At 38.5% G+C, this 23,671-nt stretch overlaps 4 protein-coding genes across 4 annotated transcripts; 3 read left to right on the forward strand and 1 right to left on the reverse strand.

Moving 5' to 3' along the window:
- The first annotated feature begins 7,252 nt into the window (after window positions 1-7,252).
- Window positions 7,253-9,209, forward strand: nmur1a (neuromedin U receptor 1a). Its single transcript, XM_085928545.1, has 2 exons — window positions 7,253-8,087; window positions 8,833-9,209. Exons 1-2 carry the CDS (start codon window positions 7,253-7,255, stop codon window positions 9,207-9,209), a joined length of 1,212 nt encoding a protein of 403 aa, XP_085784671.1.
- Window positions 9,210-12,149: 2,940 nt separating this feature from the next.
- On the reverse strand, window positions 12,150-13,832 carry dynlt2b (dynein light chain Tctex-type 2B). The gene is made up of 5 exons (XM_085928291.1): window positions 13,682-13,832; window positions 13,275-13,408; window positions 12,987-13,056; window positions 12,857-12,920; window positions 12,150-12,760 (listed from the first exon to the last, which is right to left on the reverse strand). Exons 1-5 carry the CDS (start codon window positions 13,726-13,728, stop codon window positions 12,713-12,715), a joined length of 363 nt encoding a protein of 120 aa, XP_085784417.1. The 5' UTR covers window positions 13,729-13,832; the 3' UTR covers window positions 12,150-12,712.
- Window positions 13,833-15,448: 1,616 nt separating this feature from the next.
- Window positions 15,449-18,878, forward strand: LOC147046943 (5-hydroxytryptamine receptor 3E-like). The gene is made up of 10 exons (XM_085927996.1): window positions 15,449-15,485; window positions 15,560-15,630; window positions 15,785-15,948; window positions 16,047-16,091; window positions 16,176-16,282; window positions 16,462-16,631; window positions 16,798-16,964; window positions 17,033-17,243; window positions 18,275-18,454; window positions 18,598-18,878. Exons 2-10 carry the CDS (start codon window positions 15,579-15,581, stop codon window positions 18,876-18,878), a joined length of 1,377 nt encoding a protein of 458 aa, XP_085784122.1. The 5' UTR covers window positions 15,449-15,485; window positions 15,560-15,578.
- A 1,015-nt stretch (window positions 18,879-19,893) lies between these two features.
- On the forward strand, window positions 19,894-22,860 carry LOC147046944 (5-hydroxytryptamine receptor 3C-like). The gene is made up of 9 exons (XM_085928546.1): window positions 19,894-19,930; window positions 20,315-20,478; window positions 20,572-20,616; window positions 21,133-21,239; window positions 21,356-21,525; window positions 21,651-21,814; window positions 21,987-22,197; window positions 22,309-22,515; window positions 22,580-22,860. Exons 1-9 carry the CDS (start codon window positions 19,894-19,896, stop codon window positions 22,858-22,860), a joined length of 1,386 nt encoding a protein of 461 aa, XP_085784672.1.
- Window positions 22,861-23,671: the final 811 nt, after the last annotated feature.

The following is a 23,671-nucleotide window of genomic DNA, read 5'->3' on the forward strand; positions in this document are numbered from 1 at the left end:
AAGCGAATCAAAACCGATTATGTATTTCACGCACTGTCTATTACAAATCCATCAGGTTTGAAAAAAAAAACTTTTCTGCTTGTATGGCTTCAAATTAAAAGCTATAAACGGATGCTTAAATTTCAAGCAGTTGTAACAATAAATTATGTTGCTAGAAACCATCTCATTAGATCAGATTTTTTTCCCCATGTTTTACATTGCAACATATGTTTATATACTGCCATAATCGCAAATATGTAGTAGAATAAAATCGCAAAATATATCACAATTGGCCACAGGGTGGCGCCATCGACTCAATAATAGTAATTTCAGACTAGATGAATTAATAATGTTTAATTGTATTGTAGTTTCACAAAACAATCAGTCTCACTGCTGTTCTTCATAAAAGTTTACCAACACATGCATAGTTTCTGCAAAAGTATGCAATAATGTTATATTTTCATACATATCTATTTTAAGGATAATGAGTGATGGTGAACAGGAGAGACGTGTTCTTTCTCATTACAATGTGAAGAAATAAAATAAAGCCTCCTTTTTGTTTGCATGCAATATTATGACATTTTGTTAGCCCACTTGTTGCCCTCATCTTTTAACAGAAGCAGTTTGCATCTAACGTGGCAGCTGTGAAACAGATGTCATTGAAAACGATCTTGGCTTGGCTTGCATGAATATTTACCAAGTCAGAGGATCATGTTGCATGGCTGCCAGGGATATGAGTTGGAACTTCTGCTTCAAAAATGAACAAACATTTTGTAAAAACTCTCTGTGTTATCCTTACCATTGCTCACATTTGTAGATGTGGCTTTCTAACCGCAAAAATCCATGGAAATTGTTGGACGCTAGAATTTTAGCTGATTAATTATAATAGTTATGATTTGTGAGCATGTGTTACATGTGTAGAGTGTTGTCTTGGTCATGCAGGATCCAAATGAAAACAGCTAGTTTAGGCTGGAAATAACAAGCCTAGTGTCAAAAGCAATTGAATGTCACCCACACTAACTAGTGAAAAGGTATTCATAGGGTTAATTAATATGGACTCAAAATATTTTGTCTAGAATGTACGTTTGAACATACATGCAAGCATGTCTCATTTAAATATGTTAAGCCAAATGGTAAAAAAAATGCTGAAAACAAATTAAAATAAAAAAAAGATAAATAACGTAATTAAGACTGATTTTAGCCTAAAATGACATTCAAAGGTCTGTGGCTTCCTTTGTTTGAGTTTAATGGCAATACGTCTGCACCACCCATGCAATTTCTTGACCAAGAATGACCCCAAAGTAACCTGGCAATGTAAATAGATAATAAAACCTGTTCTGAACAATTTCACATGAGCTTTCAATGCATAAGTAATTGGGACTCATCATTCAAACCAGAATTTCAAGGGAGAATTGGTTATTTCAGCTCAGGAGAGATTAATTATATTGGAAGAATAGAAGGCGGCTGTATCAAATGAAAAAGAAAAGATTTTCATATCAGTTTGCTCCACACTATGGCCACCACAGTAATGCAAGGTGAACATAATTATGCGTGTAGAACTGAAAAATGACAACTGTGTAGTGTGCTAATTATCATACACTGACAATTATGCAAGAGTGTCCTTAAGCACTTAAATGTGTCAAGTACTACAGATCAACAACAGTTATGCAAATATTGCAGCGTGCTGAAGCAGCAATACTGATCATGCTGATACAGTAGAGAAATGCTAAACTAGCAAAATGTCAATCGGAACGATGTTTTTTAGAAAGGGGGCTGATAAAAAGTTTCAAAAACATTGTTAATAAGCAGTCAAACTCATTTTTTTTTAATATATCAGAACAGAAAAATGTATGTACTTACTGGCATATTTTGAGCAACATAATTGCTTCAATCTTTTTTTTCAGTCATTAGGCTGTCGGAACTGAAAAAGAAAATAAAGTCATTTCAGTCATTAGACTGGGGTGGCTCGGTGTAGCACTGGTTAGCACATTCGACTCACAGTTAAGAGGGTGCGAGTTCGATTCCACCTTTGGCTCTCCCTGTGTGGAGTTTGCATGTTCTCCCCGTGCCCGCGTGGGTTTTCTCAATGGGCACTCCGTTTTCATCCCGCATCCCAAAACCATGCTTAGTAATGGATGGATGGATGGATGGATGGATGGATGGATGGATGGATGGATGGATGGATGGATGGATGGATGGATGGATGGATGGATGGATGGATGGATGGAGGCAAATTAGGGAATGATGCCCACTCACAAAAGAGAACATTAAGAATTATGTCAAGTGTGTCCATACACATGAATTATATTCAATGCACTGTGTTCCAAATATTAGTGCCACATGTTGAATCAGACGGCTTAATGATGATGTATTTTAATGCACCTGACTCTGGTAACAAATAAAAGTCTACTGGCATTTCAGTAGGCTTCATGATTTCAAAACATGGTCTGGAAAATAGTTTGAAACTGAATTTTGAATATTTGAATAGTTTAAATATATCACGTTGTCGTCTTTACCCTCTTTAAACAAAGAGAGAGAGCCACTAGGCCACAAAGGATCTGGCTGATTATCAATCAAACTCAATTGTCAGAACGCTCCAATCTTAGCTGACAATATTCTCAGAAGGCAGTGTGTTGTTTCCAGCCGCCCATCATAATCTGATTAATGGTGATTTCCAGGAATTCTCAGCGGCCATATTTAACGCGAGATAAATTAATTTTCCCCTGCAGCTGTGGGAGGATACGTGTAAAGGAAACGCAGAGATTTGCATATGAATGCAACAGTACAAAGAAGTTCCAATATGACTCAAGACAGGTCGTTGTACTAAGTCCATTTTGTTCATCACTTCACTATTTCTTTTATCACAAACAAAATATTTTAGGTTGCCTTACCTGACATCATCAGAATGTCAGACACCCTGATGAAGGCGGAAGTACAAGCCGAAATATGTCAGGTAATGCAACCTAAAATATATTGTTTGTGATAAAAAGAACCAGTGAAGTGATTGACTTCGGACAGGTTGGTTTCATGGAATCCAGACGACAAATACAAAAATACACACAAGCTCTAATTGGCATATGACTGCAGGAATGTGGAATTGACTCCTACCACTAACATTACAGATAATTGTAAGCCCACAATAGTTGATGCTGAGTTGCAAAGGCAGGAACATATGGTTGTCATGCGAGTGTCTCACACACACCACAAATAGCATTATAGCAATTATGTAATTACCTGGACACAATTATGAATTTGAATGCCGGGGTGGTGTGCGTGTATAGTATGTGGAGAGATGGAGGGTGACGACAATGGGTAGCATGAGGCGATGGCGAGGGAGGCTTGAGGAGGGAGCTACAGATCAGAAGCGAGAGACGAGAGAGCAGCTCATTGTTCACTCTCCCTTTCAATCCACAAATCTCTCGCACACTCGGGACAAGGTAAGACACATCTTTGAACTTTTCTCTGGTTTGTTAACCTGTGATAATGGATTTGTTTTTAGCTGGAAGTCACCTGTTGATTCGGTAGGGCAAATAAAAAAAAAAAACATTATCTTGAATGTGTAATGTTCTGCTGCAGTGATCAAGGCAACGTACGAATAGGAAGTAAAGAAATCAATGTTCACTGGTCACTCAATCTGGTTTAAAATAAAGTATAGATTGGTCGTAAAATGCTGACTCAAGATTTGGTCGATTTGTAAGTATAGGGAAAGAATGGAAATCATAAAACCTTCATCAACTGATCAGAAAGCGTACCAGTAAAATTTGAACCTCTTTGACATGTGTTCAAGTGTAAAACCATTATTATTGGCTGAAACATAAAAACAATCAAATACATTGTTGACTGGTTTCGCATGTCACAAGTTACATTCAGATTCTATGTTTATTATCATATTGTCGCACCTACAATCCAGTTCACTGCTCCTTGGTTTAAAAAAAAAAAATGTAACGTGGCATTTTCAGTGCACATGCACACCAGTTATGTGCACTCCTGACATTATTATTATATCGTCAAACAACCCCCCCCCCCTACAGATTTAAATAACTTCAGTCTGTCGTAAACAGTAATGGAGTGTTTCAACGATGCTCATTCATTTTGGCCTACCAGATACCTAATTTACACAAGGTCTAATTTTGTATGCAAGTAATACCAGGTGCTCTAAATTGGATATTAGGGGGAAGAGATAATATCAACCAAAAAAAATTAATGAATTGGAGCACAGACTCAGCATAAGGAAATATAAAGCATCAATTATAAATGTAAAGCCATTCCTTACACTAATCCTATCTATTTACATATTAAATTTGTCAGGGAGTTTCAGGAAGCAAAACGTAAAAGATGGAACCAAGACATGATGCAGTGGAGCCTCGGTTTTCGACCACTATCCGTTCCAGAAGGCTGTTCGAGAAGTGAATCATTCGAATTCCGAATCATGTTTTCCTATTACATATCATGTAAGAAAATCTAATCGGTTCCAAGCACACAAAAAAAAAAAACAACGCCTTTTTAAAGCATTTTTTCATTTGCCCATTTTTGTCCGATCGCGCAACTGCACCGCGCTGGTCGCATTATTGTGCATTTCAAAATAAGAAAAAATGGTAAGACTCAGATGAATAAAAGTTATTTATACTTTCTTGTGCAGCCTGGTACCAAATGATCCACGGACCGATACCAGTTGCTTTAGACGATACAGGCAAAGGGTCCGATGGACACTTTTAACATGCTGTGATTATATTAAAACTACTTATTGCTATTACTCCTAACCTAGTTCCCAATTAATAGTATTACAAATTAAAATGGTCAATTGATAATCAAGGGTGTGCGACCCTTGTTTTTTTTAAAGAAGTTTTTTTTAGGAAACCAGATCGGATTTATCAACACACGTCACTTCTAACTGGTGTGTGTAAAACAAGTGAATGTTTTATAAATATATTTATAAATTATAAATACAGATTATATACATATATATATATATATATATACTGTAGATAATATTAATAAATGACTCCCTTGGTTTGAATACGGGGCTCCATGCCGAGTTGTCTGCTAAGTGGTTCAAAGCAATTTCAGCAATAGCTATTGAATGTACCTTTTGTTATTCCCTACTCTGAAATAATGAGAAGAAAAATGCTAAGTAGCATCATCAACAGGGGTTTGCAATCATTTCCAGTCACCCTGAAACTCAAAGACAATGTTAATAACAATGCTATTTGATTTGTTTTGTAAGCAAGCAAATCATGGAAGAAGTGTGGCGCCAAATTAAATCCCACTGACGATGCCACTTTGGGTGTGTGTAGTGTGAATAAAAATCAATCAAGTGTGAATATGATGTCAGAGAAGTTATGCGTCTAAGTATAGAATCTTAATGAGTCATAGCTAAAGGTGACGTGCATATAACAGAGGAGGTTTGTGTTTTTGGACACTACTGTATATTAATTTTTCAGATTGATGAATTAATATATTATAAATAGTACAGTACAGATTTACTTTAGGACTCAGGCAGAGGCATTATGGAATTAATGACATGGTGAAAGTAAAAACCCATAACACAAAAATATCCAACAGGGAGCAAAAAAAAAAAAACTGAAAAGAAACAGAATCCTTTGAAAAAAAATGACATGTCTTTTTGGAGTGAAAATTATACAATTGGATAGATGGCCACTCTACAAAACTCATGCAGGGGCACAGCTCTTGCAGCAAATGCATTCACTAGCCATGTGAAATCTTGAAATTGAACCCTGGCTTAGATCAAATCTATAGCAGTGCATTCACAGATGTCACTTTTCCCACACCAACTTGGCAAACTGACTAAAAATGGGTTATTCTTCCAAACGCCCATTTAAATGAAGAATATATTAATCAACACCTCGTGAAGGGTGTGCTGTGCCCATTCTATGCATAGGTAACACCACAAAATCATCTGAAATAATCTTCAGTTTAAAATGCTTGACAATGCAAACACGTGTCAAGCTTCTTCCATCTTCTCATCAGCAACACTGCATGGCTACATTCAAAAAGCACATCTCCACATTAAAGGAAAAGTCATCTTGCCGCTTCATTGTGTATACAAAACTTCATGCATCACAGTTCATGACAGAATTATCAATGAGACTTTCATCTAGTGTTGGCTCTAATGACCACTGGAATTCCCAGAACTACTAAAATATCTTCTTTGTGCTCCTTTCCAAGTTCCATATGAAGGCATAACCAAAGGACGATGTTATTTAAAACTCGCTTACCTTCAAGGTAAAGTAAAAGCTGCTAGTTTGAGTCAAAATAAATGCATTAAAAACACAAGTAGAGTCACTGCTGACCTTGTGACTGCTGTTATTTAGTAATAATCCAATGCAAGGTACAGAACAATAATAGAATTAAAAAGCACTTGGCCAATATTTCTAATATTGCTTGGAGCAGTGTGCCCAAAGAGCCTAAGATACAATTAAATTGTCATTCATGGACCACTTAAACTTTAAATCTGAATTTATATGTTCAGAAAAACAAACTGAATCTCCCAAATGGAACAGGCAACATAATTAGACTGGCAATGAACATTTCCAGTGACATCATGAATCCAAGCTCGGAGAAAAACAGCCCAATTAGTGAGGATTTACGAATGGGAATAATTAGGAAAGCGAAGAGACTTTATTGTTGTTTTGGAGTCATTTGCTAAAGCCTACAAAAAACATGAAAGATGTATTTCTTAAAATAAAGTACAGAGCTCAGCAAAAATGACTGCACCTCAGTATATTTATTTGAAAAACATTGGCATACTCGTCATTACACATATATACGTTAATCCAATAAAAAGTGAGCGGAATAGAGACAACGGGAAAATCTATGAAAACATTTTCAAGATTTTAGCACTATAGAGTGAAGTGGTGGTCTTGTTGCCATCAAAAAAGAAAGTTGTGTTATGAGTAAAACCCCAATGAAAAGATACAGATCACATGATTTGAAGTTCTTTTTACAATGGCAATTTAATCTTATTCATCAGTCTGCTCTACATTGTCACACTTGAGATACTATGTTCATTAAAAGTAACAGAATATTCAACAGGGAGTTTTGGAGATAGCTTGAAAAAGAATGGATGAAGATTATCATGTCATCACCATTCTTTGTATCTTTCTATAAAATTATTAAATCAAATAAAATGAGGTTGTGAAAGCAAAATGTTGCGTCCCGGTTTTTGTCGGTAATAATCAACTGTATTTGTGTGTCGATTAATTTCTGGATGTTTATGTCATTCTTCACAGATAATCTTCACCACTTGAAGAAGATGACTCCTGACACAAATGGCACTAACATGCAAGTGGAGAACACGAGTGTGACATTGTACGAGTTTCTGGTGGAACATCTGGGACCCCGTCGCTCACCTATGTTGCTTCCTATCTTCATCATTTACCTGATCATATTTTTGGTCGGCGTGTTTGGCAATGTGTTAACTTGCACAGTCATTGCACGCAACAAAGTCATGTGGACGCCAACCAACTACTACTTATTCAGCCTGGCCGTGTCGGACTTGCTGGTGCTACTGCTGGGCATGCCGCTGGAGCTGTATGACCTGTGGCAAAACTATCCTTTTCTGTTTGGGAAGGGAGGCTGCTACTTTAAAATCTTCCTGTTCGAGACCGTCTGCTTGGCATCCATCCTCAATGTGACGGCGCTGAGCGTGGAACGCTACATCGCCGTGGTGCACCCATTACGTGCAAAATATGTCGTGACGCGCACCCATGCCAGGCGGGTCATCCTTACGGTGTGGGGTGTGTCCGTGGTGTGTGCTCTTCCCAACACAAGTCTGCACGGGATTTCCTACCTGACCAGTAACTCAACCAGCCCTGATGGGCTACACGTGGAGATCCCTGACTCGGCCATTTGTACGATAGTGAAGCCTCAGTGGATATATAAACTTATCATCCAAGTAACCACCTTGCTATTTTTTCTCCTGCCCATGCTTACCATTAGTGTTTTATACACACTTATCGGGCTGCAGCTCAAACAGGAGAGGATACACCAAGTGATGGAAGCAAAGTCAGGTGCCGGTCACGAAAGCTTATGTAGCGTCCGCACTCAACAACAAAAGGCCAGACGACAGCAGGTCACCAAAATGCTGTGTACGTTTCACCTGACTGGTTATATTTTTTAGTAAACGACTTGAACGGGCTGTTGTTTTTTATTGTTGTATGCTTAAGATGTGATTTACTAATGTCACCTACTCATGCAAAAAGAGCCGCAAACATGATTACCCATGTAAATCGATGTTGGATCTGATTAATAGGACAATTTCGGTTTGCAAAATTGCTGCGTTGTTAATTTAGCGCCTGTCTACTGCCCAAACACTGGGTGGTGAACCGGACAAGGAAACTTGTTTGTTTTGAAAAGCAAGACAAAAAATATTGAAAAAATGCTGATATAGCTTGTTTTCTTGTTCCCCACAAGGGAATGGGTGGAAATGTATACAAAAAAAATTCGTAAAACACCCAAGTCAATTATCTGATTTAGCACCTTTGTGGGGGTCAAAAGCCCACGCAGCCCACCCTCTAGCTCCGCCACTGCGTGTATTGGGATTACAGTATCTGCGATTCATCAATGTTGAATTGTGTGTATTCTGTTGATAAATGTTGAATCTCTTCAGACCATGTGTACGTACAAAAAAAAAGTCATTTTTGAAAAACCGTCACATTATATCTTATACCAAAGGTGCACTATTACTTTTAATTAAAATAATAATGTTTTAAAAAAAAGAATGATTCGATCATTTCTAACCACAGAGTTTAGGTCATTCTGTGCACCTCATCAATCATCTCACATTCCATATGAAAATTTCTAATGCTTTCATCTTCACATGCTTGTTTGCAGTTGTTTTAGTGGTGGTTTTCGGGATCTGCTGGGCCCCATTCCACACTGACCGCCTCGTATGGAGTTTCATCACCGAGTGGACCGACAGCCGCATGAAAGCCTTCGAGTATGTGCACATTCTCTCTGGAGTGTTCTTCTACCTCAGCTCGGCAGTCAACCCAATCCTCTACAACCTTATGTCCACACGTTTCCGAGAAATGTTCAAGGACGTCATGTGCCATCGGGCTCACAATTCCATCCCCAGAAATTATTCTTTAAGTGTCACTCGGGTGACACTCCGCAGTACCCTAAATGAAGCGCCACTCAGCAGTGGAGCTAACATTGGGGAAGTGGAGGCGGAGGATGGAGAGAGGGCGATGAAAGAAGAGATCAATTAGACATGTAAAACATTGTGATTTTCAACACCTGTCCAAGACTATCCATCCATTATCCATAACATTGTATAATTACTGCAGCAGGTGAGGTAAGACAAATTATAAAGACAGAATTAAAAAGAAGAATGAATTGTATTGACTGTTGTTGTGCTGGTCTTATTCTTGTAGTTTTATATGGTCTATGTTAAAGAGTATTTGTATTTGTCCTTAATTTATCTGTCTGAAATACACAAACAGTATCGTGTAACACACGGATTTTGCGGACAAAATGTAAATAGTGGATATGCGCGTAAAATGAACACCCTATTATATTGATATAACTTGTGATATAGTGATAATGGCCTATATTATTAGTTTGGCGATAGTGAATCTCAAGAATAATGACACACATGCCATAAACACGGTTTGACACCGGCAGATTCACAAATCTATTTTATTTTATTCATATTTTTACTGCAAACTATTTCACAAGGTTTTGCATTGATCTGTCCTGTTCTATACTGCTTACAGTGGCTTTAATGTGAACTAATTGAAACCCGAGTGAAATATCTTGTTTTCGTGCTGTTGTGGATGTAACCGTGAATATCTTACGAATATCAACTGTTCATAAATTACAATTTTGTGTGTTGCTAAAAACCAGCAAAAATAAAGAGGTGCCATGAGGGGAAATATGGTCACAATATTATTTTAATGATTATTAAAATGTTTTTGGGGGGTAATCATCCCTCTCTGGCTCTATCTTGTGGCTTTATTTTAATTTTTAATGATTATTTCTTTACTTTGCATGACTAAAATGAGTTTATCAGACAGGAGAGACAAAAGACATGACCGAAGAACATGTCACTCATTAAACTATAATAGTTTTTTGTCCAGTTCTTTAACTTGGGTCAGCAGTAAAATTTAAAAAGAATTGGAAAAGTCTCTATGCTTCATGTCAAGGGATATAAAGGTGTTATTTTGAAGCATGGATGGCTGCATATGGCTCCAGTGTTGTTGTGACAGTTCTCATTGGGTCATCGAGTAATTTGATCACCTTTCATGTTTTGATTCATTGTACATTCCAAAAATTAATTATCAAACAGGTAAGATTTTTGGTTTTTTGGCAGTCATCCATCAACATGGTACAAAATCAGGTCATGAAAAGTTAAAGTCCCAATGATTGTCACACACACATCTGGGTGTGGTGAAATTTGTCCTCTCCATTTAACCCATCCCGGTGTGATATTGATCCATCCCCTGGGGGAGAGGGGAGCAGTGAATAGCAGCAGTGCCACATCTGAGAATCATTTTAATGATCTAAGCCCCAATTCCAACTCTTAAATCTGAGTGCCTAGCAGGGAGGCAGTAGGTCCCATTTTTATAGTCTTTGGTATGACCTGAACCCACAACCTTCCAGTCTTAGGGTAGACACTCCACCACTAGGCCACTGAGCTGTTGAAGCTAAGACAAGAAAAGACGAGAAAACAAGACAAGACCTAATATAAAGGTTTCTGATAATGGCAAAGCCATGTCTCAAGTTCTTACATCAATAGATGGCAGTTTCATATTTTTGTCCCCATGGCTGTATATTTTAATTTTATGTTAATTTCAACATTTTCCATTTAAATTTTAGTCATGCCGTTGTGTGAAAGCGAGCCCAATTGCAGTTTCAATATCAGATTCAGATACAAATGAATGGAACCCAATCTGAGTAGGGGACTGGTCATAAATGATGCATATAAACACACTGCTTACTGATAATGACAGTGAGAAGGGCTGATAATGGAAATTTAATACGTTAGTAGATGCAAGTTGGGTGATGACTTGAAATTCATAGAGCAGATGTGGACGTTATGAATGATGCCTCGGGGGGGGGGGGGGGGGGGGGGGGCTTCTCAGATATGGAAGGACGTACATAAGGGGCATGTCAAAAGCGAGGTTTACGAGTTAGTGATGCTATTAATGATTAATCATGATGAATAATATGGATGAAATATACATTAATGATGATTAGTTGATGAAATATTAAATAATAAAGTGATTGGCGCAAGGCACTAAAATAGAAGATATAATATTATCAAGTCTGGGTGTACCCCGCCTCTCGCCCCAAAGTCAGCTGGGATAACGTCTGACAACTTATCGCCTCCCAAAGCGCTTTCAAGTGTTCTGAATGAAAGTTGTAAGTTATTTGCTGACAGATCCTCAAAGCCCTTCAACCAATTGACGAAAATATTTCAACAATTCGGAAATTCTCGAGGCAGTTTGACATATGAAACGATAACCACTCTCGGAAACAACTGCTGGTAATCGCCGCATTGCTCTGATCTAAGGAGCGGAAAATCTGTTCCCATCAATGCACCGGCACAACAGAGCCCGTTGGAGGAGAGGCTTCAGTCGGAGCCTTCTGGAAGATTAAAAGCATTAATCATCAGTTGTTTCACCAAGACTGATGCCCATCCATTATTTTCCGCCTATCTGGGATTGAGGATTTCAGTGGCAACCTCAATTAATACTGCTGCTTCCATGTTTTCGTTTCACTAAAAATCGGATTTAAACAGCAAGTTTATTTCTTTGACAAAGCTATTATTTATTTAATTGGGGTGTTCCATAATTCGGTGTCAATTTGTTATATGTGTGGCTGTTGAAAATATGAAACCTAACTTATATATTTCATAAAACTTAGCTCTTAAGTTTTTGTGGCAAACATTTTAACCAACAAAACTAAGAAGTGAAACTTTTTATAAATGTTCAATATGAGAGTCCTTGGTTACATTGCATAGCTATTTTTTATGTGAAGTCAATTGCTAGAGAACCATCGCCTCAAAAGATGCAAACTAACACTGGCTGCTTATAAATGGCATTCAAAATGTCATCAATCAGTGAGTTGTATGGCACAATAACACTCGACTCTGGTGACGAGAGCATCTCTCTAGCTGAATGCGTACAAAGACATAGGAAAAAACATCGACTAAAAAGATAGATTTATTTACTTGGATGATACATGCTGAAACTGAGATGAGGTCCGTAAACAAGAGGCCAGTGATCTACAAGACAATGTCGGTCGGCTTCCAAACAAAAGTTGTGACTATTTTAGAAGACCTCTTCAAGCAGAGACACTTGGAAAATAAATTGCTATTTCACACTTGAAATGGCTTGTGACTTGATTTTGATGCAAGACGGTATCTACAACCTCACAAGTGCTGAAATACACACTCAACAGACACTTGATTCCAACAGCGCATTGGAATGAGCTCCAATGAAGAGCTAGAGCAGAGGTAAGACTTATCACTTTGGATTGACACTGAGATGTATTCATGCACCAACATTGTTATTTAACGCAGGGGTCACCCACCTTTCAGAAACTAATCACTACTTTTGGGGTACTGGTTAAAAATGTTCTTTACAGTATTCAATGCACTGGCATTAGTCGAATTATTATTGTGTTTGTGGAATGATGGTGAGACATTTCTGTCGTATTTTTCATCTCAGCAGCTGCCATTCTCCTTCAAACACTTACACTGGTCTTCTTAGTAGAAATAGCTTCCAAACACGACCACCGCACAGAATAAGCTTTCCTGTTAAAATGACAAAAATATTCAGAAATAAACACGCACCGATACAAAGCCACCCCCTCCAAAAAAAAGCAGACCACAACGAATAGAAATTCTTACATTCATGAAAATATCTTCTGCGTAGTTGTCCGTATCAGCATCCCATAAACATCTTGACGACATCCTGTCAAATCCGAGAAGTTTTATAGAACGCTTTCAAAATAATAATCTAAATCACTACATCACTCACTTGACTCCTTGTCCACGCTGTTCTCCGATGGTCACCTGGACAACAAATTTATACCTGTCAAACCCTAACTCTGTGTTGAAAGACAAAAAAAAAAAAAACACGCACAATGATTAGTAATAATGCAAACATTTAATTATTATACAGTGAAGCCTCGGTTTTCGAACGTCCCAGTAATGTACTTGTTTTCATTATTGTAATAATTGATAAAGGATTTTACAACTGTTTGGTTTAGAAGCAAGAGCGTGTGTGTGTGTGCGATTGTTTGTGAAACAGACGTAGATCACTTACTCTTCACTTTATCCTTCACACAGTCAGCCACCGAGCGGGTCAGCTCTGCGACCTCATCTGGGTCAAATTGCACTTCAAACAGGCGTGCCTTGATTGTTTCACGAATGCACTCCTTCACAACTGCAGACTTGAATCTAGATTGTTACAGAAAGACCACAAAAGAATACAAGAAATGGACTCAGTCTAATGCAACATACAATCTCTCTTTTGGGTCAAACCCCAACTATTTTCGCATCAAGTTTCCACTGACAGGGTTTTTAATATTTCACAATGATCATACCCGTTATGATATTAAAACCATGGGGGGCGAAAATACCAGTTTACGGTCGCTAGGTAACAAGCGTCGGTGAAGCTATAGTTGCAAGCTCACGTCACAAAATAGTGACTTTGCTTGAAAAATAACTCACTTGTGCTGATAGTTGGGCCGTATGAGGTATGTATCCGAGCCTTCCATCACATATCAGTCATATTATAAGTCAACAAGGAATTCCATCAAAGAAAATCATGCAATTCTTCACTTCTCGCTTTGCAATGTTTGCGCTGCGACCTCCGGAAGTTATTTAGTAACAACTGAGAGACTGACAGGTATTTTCAAAATAAAAAAATTTCCTCTGTTTCCGGCGTAGACTCCGTTCCTAAATACGTATATGTAAATCAGAATGCCCCGCAACCCATCTCTCATCTACAATAACGCATGAAAATATAAATTATCATATTAAATATTTGGAAAATGAACACACATTTCTCATTAAAATTTGTGTGAAATAAAAGAATACACACAAAACGGATCAGAAGATTAATTCAAGGATGTGACTTTTAATTATGGTGACAGAAGCCGATAGAATTAAGGGGCAATGTAAATCGCCACAGCTCAGAGGTTTCTTTCCAAACGCTTTCAAAATCTTTTCACATACTGTAGACAGTAACTGGAAGTCAGAAAGATGAATGCCGTGTCCAAATGTTAGATGAGCGTGCAGACTGAAGGAGAATGTAAACGACGACCATTTGCTTCAAGATTCCTAGTTCGTGAAAGGTCACCCCACTTCACCCTTCTCCAATCTTTTCAATCTTACCAAATGCACTACGAATCACAAATTGGTGTCTTGGAACCGTGGGACTTCAACCTTGAAAGGCTTTCGCAGATAGCTCAAACAATTAAGTACAATAAGAGATTCTGTCGTTGACCTTTGAACTCTACCGCACATCCAGTTTTTACATCATGCATATAATTCTTTTTTTTTCAGAATACAGTTTTTCAATTTGGTCATCAGAATAGTTCATTTGAAATATTTTTGGGGCAAGATGACGATATGCATTTAGAATTGTGCAAGTCGTTAAATATAAGGTTTAATTCATTCATAGAAAGAACACTGGTGTAGCAATATTCATTAAACAATCAAGACATATGCTTTAGCTACATTCATCACTATTAGCACTCTCTTATTAGACAAACAACACAACGTTCATAACTCTCCATGTCCAATATTTGATTAAAGCCACTGCACACTGAGTTTCTGAAAAAATGTGTGATAATCAAAACGCCCAGGGTGTAAACAATATGTTCAACATTTCGTTGTTGAATGGCTCATTATTTAATACTGCAAGCCTACTGCAGGGGAGCTACTGTATATCAGACACTCTAGTGTTGTGGTCATCATGGTCTTGAATATTTTATTCAATTAAGGCTGTTAAGTATTTGGTTTATTTTTCAGAAAAGAATGAAATAAAAAGAAACACTGAAGTGTTAGTGGACAATACGGTGTCTGTACTGCAATCAATCTTGTAGTGTATATACAGTACAAATTACGATAACTTTAATTTTTTTTTGTTTATGTTGTTTTGTGATCATCTCCATTTGTTACACAGCATTATTTAAAAATAATGTAGTGAGGAAAAAAAAAAAAAGAAGCTTGGTGGTGATGTGTGACCATAGGAGAGCATGCCTCTTGTTCACAGGGCATCAACACTTATTTGTTTATGACCAGCAGGTGTAACAACTGACGTTACACACATATGAATATGCACGTGTGAGCTCGTGCTGCGGTTTGTTTTGGTTTTTCATTTCTGTATGAAAAAAACAGCTGTCTTGTCACGCAGAATTTTTCCTTTAACCACCATTATTTGCATGTCTTCTAGCTTCTGATGCTCGTCCCACTATATATATATATAAACAGCAGGCCAGGAGCACTCAAGTCATCAAGGGACTGATAGGTAAGTTATTTTTATCCTGTTAGAATTGACAGCTACCTATATATAAATAATATGATAATGGAATACTGTACTAGCAATTCTCAACAGGTACACATGGGAAAGACAGCGATGGCCATGCTGATTATGCTGCTGATTTTTATTCCAGGTATGTTTATTTGCCAGCACTCAAAAGAACATCACAGATAAGGAAGACCTAGTAAAATGCTAGTGAATATAAGTGATTGTCTGCGTGGTGTGCCAAATGTGAATTGAATTTCCCCAAAAACCCCAAAACAGACCCGTTTGTTTGTGACCATCAGCTCAATGCGTCGCCATCAAGGTCAACTGTTCTGAACCAAACCAACTGGCATTGCTGGAGGCCCTGAAGCCCATCTTTAAGATGGGCGCCATTCGGCCAGTCATAAACATGACAACCCCTACCAACGTCAAGTTACATTTTGTTCTCTATGCAATATTAGGAGTGGTAAGTTCAACTCAGTCTAAATCCAACTATTCCTACTTTAATGTAGTTATTGTATATAAGATAGTGACTGCTTTGAAAATATGAATTTTGTTCTTCAGAATGAGAAGGCTCAACTCCTGACGACCTTTCTTTGGCAAAAATTCGTAAGTGATGCATCCTTTGTTGTTTTATGATGGAACTGCAATGACTTGATTGTTCCTTTTGCATTCATGTCCACGTTGCATCAGTCTTGGCAGAATGAGTTTGTCACTTGGGATCCAGACCAGTGTGGCACTGACAAGATTACTCTTCCCAGAGAAAAATTTTGGGTTCCAGATCTTGTCATCCGTGAATTGTGAGTTTCAAAACCTAATCTTGTGTTGTTCTTAGATTCACAGCCAGTTCTGTACATCAGTAAACATACAACCCGTCTTGGACAATCATGTTGTATTGAAATACGTTATTTAGAATTTCCAAATCTAATTTTTTCTCAAACCTAATTTTATACGTCAAATGTGTATCTGTGTGTTGCAGTATGGATCAAGACAAAGCTCCAATTGTTCCTTATGTACATCTGTACAGCGATGGAAAAATGCTCGACGCAAAACCGGCCAGAGTTGTCAGTTCGTGCAACCTGGACATTTACACTTTCCCCTTTGACACACAGAACTGCACTCTTACCTTCGGGTCCTTCGTAAGCTTAGGTAACGGATTTCGCTTGGGTTAAAATTCCCAAAAAAGATTCACCTCTTATCGCTGACACCCTATTTAAGATCACAGTTGATTGTTTGACACGTGCATATTAGACTTAGATTACATCATTTCTATCATACAAGATGTTCACAACAAAATATGTTTTCTTTGGTTCAGTAAGTGTCATAAGGTTGTCCCTATCGATGCCTGAAGATACCATGACAGCAATATCCAAGAACGTGATGACCACTTTAGGAGAATGGGAGCTGCTGAACATCACTGTCGTACAGCAGGATCATCAACACAGTAATGAGGAAACTTACGTGGATGAGCTTCAATTTTATGTATGTCCGACCAAATCGGAATAGAACAATACAACATTCCAGTCCTCAGAAAGCATTTCTTTTGCTAGATCCAACTACGACGCAGGTCCACGCAGTACGTGGTGACCCTGCTGATCCCGAGCTGTTTCCTTCTCACCGTGGACCTTTTTAGCTTCCTACTACCGCCGCAAAATGTAGACCGCTCTTCCTTCAAGATGACGCTTATCCTGGGCTACACAGTCTTCCTGCTCATCATGAATGATCTGTTACCTATCACAGGAAACACCATCCCCCTCATCAGTAAGTGCCATACTCATGATTCTTCATGTATACAGTGAAGACCTATATCAGGGGTGTCAAAATCCTTTTTTTCGCGGGCCGCGTTGCAGTCATAGCTTCTCTCGGAGGGCCATTATGACTGTCAACCCAAATAAATGTATGAGCACCTCATATTATATATAGTAAAAGCTACAAAACAAACTGACAAATAATTTGTTTTCAAATCAGACGAGTAAAAACTGGTCAAATATTAAAAAAAAAAAAAAAAGATATTATTGAAAGTGAAGACAATTTGTAATTCTAGTAATGACACGAATTTGATGCACAATTTGTCTTTGCGGGCCACATAAAATGATATGGCGGGCCGTATCTGGCCCCCGGGCCTTGAGTTTGACACCTGTGACCTGTATAGTGGTTCATTGTGTCTCTGTCATATTTGCAATACAACATGTCATTCTGTATTGATCATTATGTTTTTACACAACATGGTGCTTTTCATTATTAAAACAAGGTCTGGTCAAAGGTCTTTAGCATTACAATGATCATTATTATTATTGTCATTATTATTATTGCTAGCGTTCCATGATGTAATGCACTTCTCACTCAAAATCATCCAGTTCACCCGTGACCCTAATAAGGAAAAGTGGGTTGGCTAGATAAACTTCTGTCATGGGTTTGTCATTTCGAACTGACCAAATTAATGCACCTTCACGTTCAGAGATCTGGCCGCCACAATTTCCAAATAGTCTGTGAGACTGCATCAGTAATAGCACACGCACGCAATGATTTCATAAACAAATTCCTGAGGTCCAGTAAATGTTGCCAAGCGCTACATTGGCAGCATTGATCATTTGCATGATCCATAAACAGTGTGGGCAAACACGTACCGATTTCCATATTGTCAAAATTCAAATGTCAAGCAAGCACAGTTTACCACAAGAAACAATTTGTATAAGTTTTTTTTCCTGAAGTTACAATTGTGTCTTCGATTCTTTACCACCCCAATCGAGAAGTGAATGTGTGCGTGATTTACCTCCTGTCTTGCATGCTAGATGTGTTCTTCTCGCTGTGTCTGGCTCTCATGGTGGCCAGTCTCCTGGAGACAATTCTCATCACCAACTTGCTGCTCAGCTCCAAAAATCCCACTCACGTTCCTCACTGGATTCGCGTGGTTGTTCTACTCTTACTGGGTCGTCTCGTTGGTCTACCTTGGGAAGAAGTCAAAGATTCAGGTATGCAGACTACACGTTTTCCTCTTCAACATAATCCCCCCGCAGTCTAACACACGAATGGATGACCTGGCCCTGATACTAGTTTCTTTTGTGACACCGATCCTGGAACTTTTCTGACCCATATATTGAATCTCTCTTAACAGACACAAGAGGAAACAGTGTGTCCACACAACACGGATGTGATGACCCCTCTCACGAGGAGAAGGGACAAGAAGTGGAAGCCAGGGCCCTGCAGGAGCTCAGGAGCCTTGGTGGAGACCTGAAGGTCCTCCGCCTGCAGGTGGAGGAGCAGTTGGGGAGCAGCCAGAGTGCAAAGGAATGGATCCAGGTGGGTTTTATTATTGACCGCCTGCTGTTTGGCAGCTACCTCCTCTTCATATCTGTCAGCATCATCACCATCATGATCATCTGGGTTAGTCAGTAGATGACAACATTTTTTTGTTTTCGTGTCATTGATTGATAGATCACTATGACGTGCTTCATTTATCAGTTGTACTGCTTTGAAGAGTAATTCTTAATCATAATTCTCGAATTATACCTTCCTATACAATTAGTGCTGACTAGATGATATGTTAAAGTACAATGCTAAAAATAAAATGATACGCTCAACAAATACCTGATAGTTTTGGCTGATTCATTTCAATCTACTGTAGTTACTGTCTTACAGTTGTTGATGTTCTCTTAAGCATTAAGATAGATAGATAGACAGACAGACAGACAGACAGACAGACAGACAGACAGACAGATAGATAGATAGATGAATGTTAAAGGCAAAATACAATAATAAATAATATTAAATAAATAAATAAAAAAATTACATAAATAAATAAATAATGAAATAAATAAAACTCCCACTTTTGAATTCTGTGGTTTGAACATTTAAAAAGGAAAAGCAATTGGCTTCAAACAGTTGAACAAAATTATATTTTAGTGTATTTTGCACGTGTTTTTATCTAAAATATGTACAGAAGCAATCCGCAATTGCGTCAAATGGGGAAAATGTTGGGTTGAGCGTCGTATAGCCTCATTCAAAATGAATCCTATCAAAATGGTTAAAAATAGGTATGTTTGACAAAACTCATTGTTTTGGCAAAATAAATCGCAACGCAACATATTCTCTGAGACGAGTCTCACTGTCCAACACTTTTGAGCGAAACACAATCATTAAATGGAAATCGTAAATAAAAAGAAGACCATGTGCGATTGCAAGGGTTCATGTCCAATTACTCATAACAGTTTTTTTTAATTTTGTCCTGTAACAAAACTATTTCAACATTGCCCTATATAATCTCTCTAAATCCAAAACTGATTTATAATTGGACTAGACAGGCATGGGAATAATTCAGACAATCCCTAACCAGCTCCACCGCTCAACCTAACAACCACTTTTGACCGATTGTTAATGTTTTTAGTGCTGCCCACAGAAAGTCAAGTCTTCTATGGTTCTCTTCATCTTCATCTCTCTCTTCACACATGGTAAGAACATGCGAATCACATTTCTTTTTCAAACCTGCTGATTGTTCCTGACTTTTTGACTCATGCTTCAGGCCTGTTATATCAGCAGACTGAAAGCGGCATTAAAAAGGGGGCAATTTGTTCATTATGTGAAACATTTTAATTGGTAGACAAATTAGTTTTGCATGACTATTTTTATTCAATAATTTTTTTTGTACGTCATTACTTTTTTCATTTAATATTTTTTTTGTAGGTCTTTTTGTGGTTCTACTGCTATTAAGCCTGAATAGGCTGAATAAATAAGGGGGAAAAGACAAAAAAAAAAAATGACACAAAATTATTTGAACTGTAATTCGCAGTAGTGAAACAGCACACCTAATTGCAGATGTAATTCCCATTGTTAAGCATCATGCAACGCCATCATGCCGAACTGCTCTCGCCCGGATGGCCCCGCCTTACTGGAGGCTCTCGGGCCCGTCTTTGACCTCAGCTCCATACGACCTGTCACAAACACTTCAACCACCACGATTGTCCAGATCGGCTTAATCTTCATCGGCATTCTTGGGGTGGTAAGGGACACTGACGCTCATTGCAAAAAAAAGGTCACAACCTCTATCACTTTAGACCATCCTCCACTCAAACAAAATAATGACTTCTTTCAGGATGAAAAGGCTCAGATCCTGACCACATTTATCATACAAATGTTGGTGAGTCACTTTCTTTTGAAGCGAATGACCTGCTGGCAGGCAGCAAAGTGGATTGTTTGGATTACAGAACTGCCTCACAGTTCTGAGGTTTGAATGTGCTCTGCAATTGCATATTAGGGGAACCTCACCCGTGACCTGAGGGAAGCTCAATAGAAACTGGACAAGTGGCAGAGAATGAATGAGCTTCCAGGACAATGCAAACGTTCAGAGTGTAGTGAGCCATGACACAAAGTTTATTGTGAAAGATAATCAAGTATGCCATGGGGGAAATTTTCAAATTTTCCTTCATTGGTATAAAATTTTGTTTACGACAAACTATGTATCTATCTACGACCGGATTGACAGGAAGAACAATGAAAAGCTCTACCACTAGATGGCAGCCTATTTTGTGAATAATAATACGGTTGTCTGCTGTGATTTTTTTTTCTATTGTAAAATATGTGCTTTGAATCTTGGCACTGAATTTCATCTTGGATGGTATATTACATTGTGACAATCAGTGCTTTGGTGTTGCAGAGGTGGAAGAATGAGTTCATAAAATGGGACCCAAACCAGTGCGGCGCCGATTGGATTACAGTCCCCAGAAAACTGCTGTGGCTCCCCGATGTGGTCATTAATGAGTTGTAAGTCGCCGCAGCGATGTAATGGAGGAACAATTGTTAGTACCCTAAAAGTTCAACCAAAGTAGACATCATTGCAATTCAATTCACGAGTTTGGAAATTGTTTTTTTCCCTGCAGTATGGAGAGGAATGTGGCCCAATTTACGCCGTACACATACGTGTACGCCAACGGCTCCGTGTTTGATGTTCGGCCTGTCAGAGTGGTGAGCTCCTGCAGGCTCGACATCTACACCTTTCCATTTGACATTCAGAACTGCACTTTGACCTTTAACTCCTACATCCACGTTTGTAAGTGTCAATTCAGTTTTCCAAACTTTTTTTTAAGGTTTGGCTTTTAATTTTGCTGTGTCATGAAAAATAAAATTCAGATTCAGAATTTGTCTGGATTTTAAATGAAATGATTTTTCTTTCAGTACCTGCAATGAAGATTGGTAGCATAGCGTCGGTGGAGACATTAATGAAATTTTCCAAACAATTGATGGCAACTATGGGAGAATGGGAGCTCATTGGAATCAAAGCATTACATCGGCAGATGCCAACTTCGAATAACGACACTTATGAAGAGCTTCGTTTCTTTGTAACTCAACTTCCTACCTTGAATTATTTTTTTTTACATATTTAAAAAAGGAAAATATTCATTTTAAGTGTGTTTTGGACTTGATGGTAAATAAAAGTCTGTGGTGGGACATCATGGGATTCCTTTCATCAATAGAAGTGACAAAATGTCATTATTATTATCTCACCAACAGATTTCAGTGCGGCGCAGGTCCCTGTTGTATGTGGTCAACCTCCTGATCCCTTCTTGCTTTCTCATCACGGTGGACCTCTTCAGTTTCCTGCTGCCTCCTCAGAAGGTGGACCGCTCCTTGTTCAAGATGACGCTCATCTTGGGCTACACAGTCTTCCTACTTCTCATGAACGACTTGCTGCCCATCACCGGAAACACCCTGCCGCTCATAAGTAGGTTTTTCTTAAAAGGAGTGATATGGCTGGTGTCAGATTTACAAAGTTATGAGCCTGACAAGATGGTGTCAAATCAAAAATGTTACACTTTCTCTGTTGTCATGCCAGATGTGTTCCTGTCCCTTTGCCTGGGTCTGATGGTAGCGAGTCTCCTGGAGACCATTCTCATCACCAACCTGTTGCACAGTTCCGCTCACTACCCAGAGGTTCCTCGCTGGATCCGACTCCTAGTCATCCACACGATGGGCCGCCTGGTTCTGATTCCTCCAAAGCCCAAACAAATGCAACAGATCATCCAAAATCCTCTCACACTAGGTATGGCACAATCTAAAGATACAAGAGAAGTAAAATGACAAAGATGGATTCTTACCCACAACAGAAATGGACACTCAGAGAGGAGGTGACGGAGGGGCCCACGGACTAGAGGGGCCACTGGACAGGGACAAGGTGGTGGAGGAGCTTCGGAGCCTGGGAAGAGATCTCAGAGTCATCAGGCTGAAAGTGGAACAGGAGCTGAACGTTAGCCAGAGCACAGAGGAGTGGATCCAAGTGGCTTTCATCATAGACCGCCTGCTGTTCGCCATCTATATCCTTTTCTTATCTGCTAGCTTCATCCTCATCATCGTCATGTCGGTCAACTCGTACAACGGCTCATTTTAGCATTTAGAAACTGCCTTGTTGTACCTTAATTATGGATTCAAGTTCAGATGGTTTAGTTGGCTTTGCTTGACATTTATTTGACTTTCTAGCAAAAGCTTTTGTTCTAATACAGATTATTAATGAGAACAGAGGGATGGAACATCATCCTCAAAATAGGTTTTTTTTGGATTATCTATTTTTTTTCAACTGTTTATCAACACTTGCTCAAAAAAGGTTTGCTGAAATGTACGGGGTACATTAAAAAGTTGAATACAGTGAGATTATGAGTATCTTTTCTATCTCAACCATAACTAAAGCATCAGACCACAGTCTAACAACCGACTAACATGCAAGTGTAGCGAGTCCCTCAGGTGAAGGTGTTAAAAAAAATCAAATGCTTGAATGGTTACTGGAGGTGTTAAACAAACAAGTACAATCAGTTGTTGGAAGTGAATCCCTAGCTCCATAACTACCGCTCTATAAATGCTAAAGATGTCATATTTTCGTAGATACTTAGACTTATAGTTGATTGAATTTTAGTAACACTACTAGTATTTCCCTTGTCTTTTGGTGTTAGTAAGCATTGGCTTATTATTTATGTGAGTACAATGATATGATAACCTAACTCTTAGACTTAACCTTTGCAACCAAAAGGCAAACTATATTTTCTAGTTAAAATGTGCCTTCTAGTAAGAATTATAGTAAATTAGAAAATTGTCATTTGGACATTAAACTGTTGCCGATGAGTCGCAGTAATCTCTAGGGATTTTTCATATCAGCCAATGTGATACTAGTGTAATTATAAAAGTGTGTGCGGCTATTTGCTGGCAAT

Source organism: Syngnathus leptorhynchus, chromosome 13, assembly GCF_054491065.1.
Source record: "Syngnathus leptorhynchus isolate UIUO chromosome 13, UIUO_Slep, whole genome shotgun sequence".
Lineage (NCBI taxonomy): Eukaryota > Metazoa > Chordata > Actinopteri > Syngnathiformes > Syngnathidae > Syngnathus > Syngnathus leptorhynchus.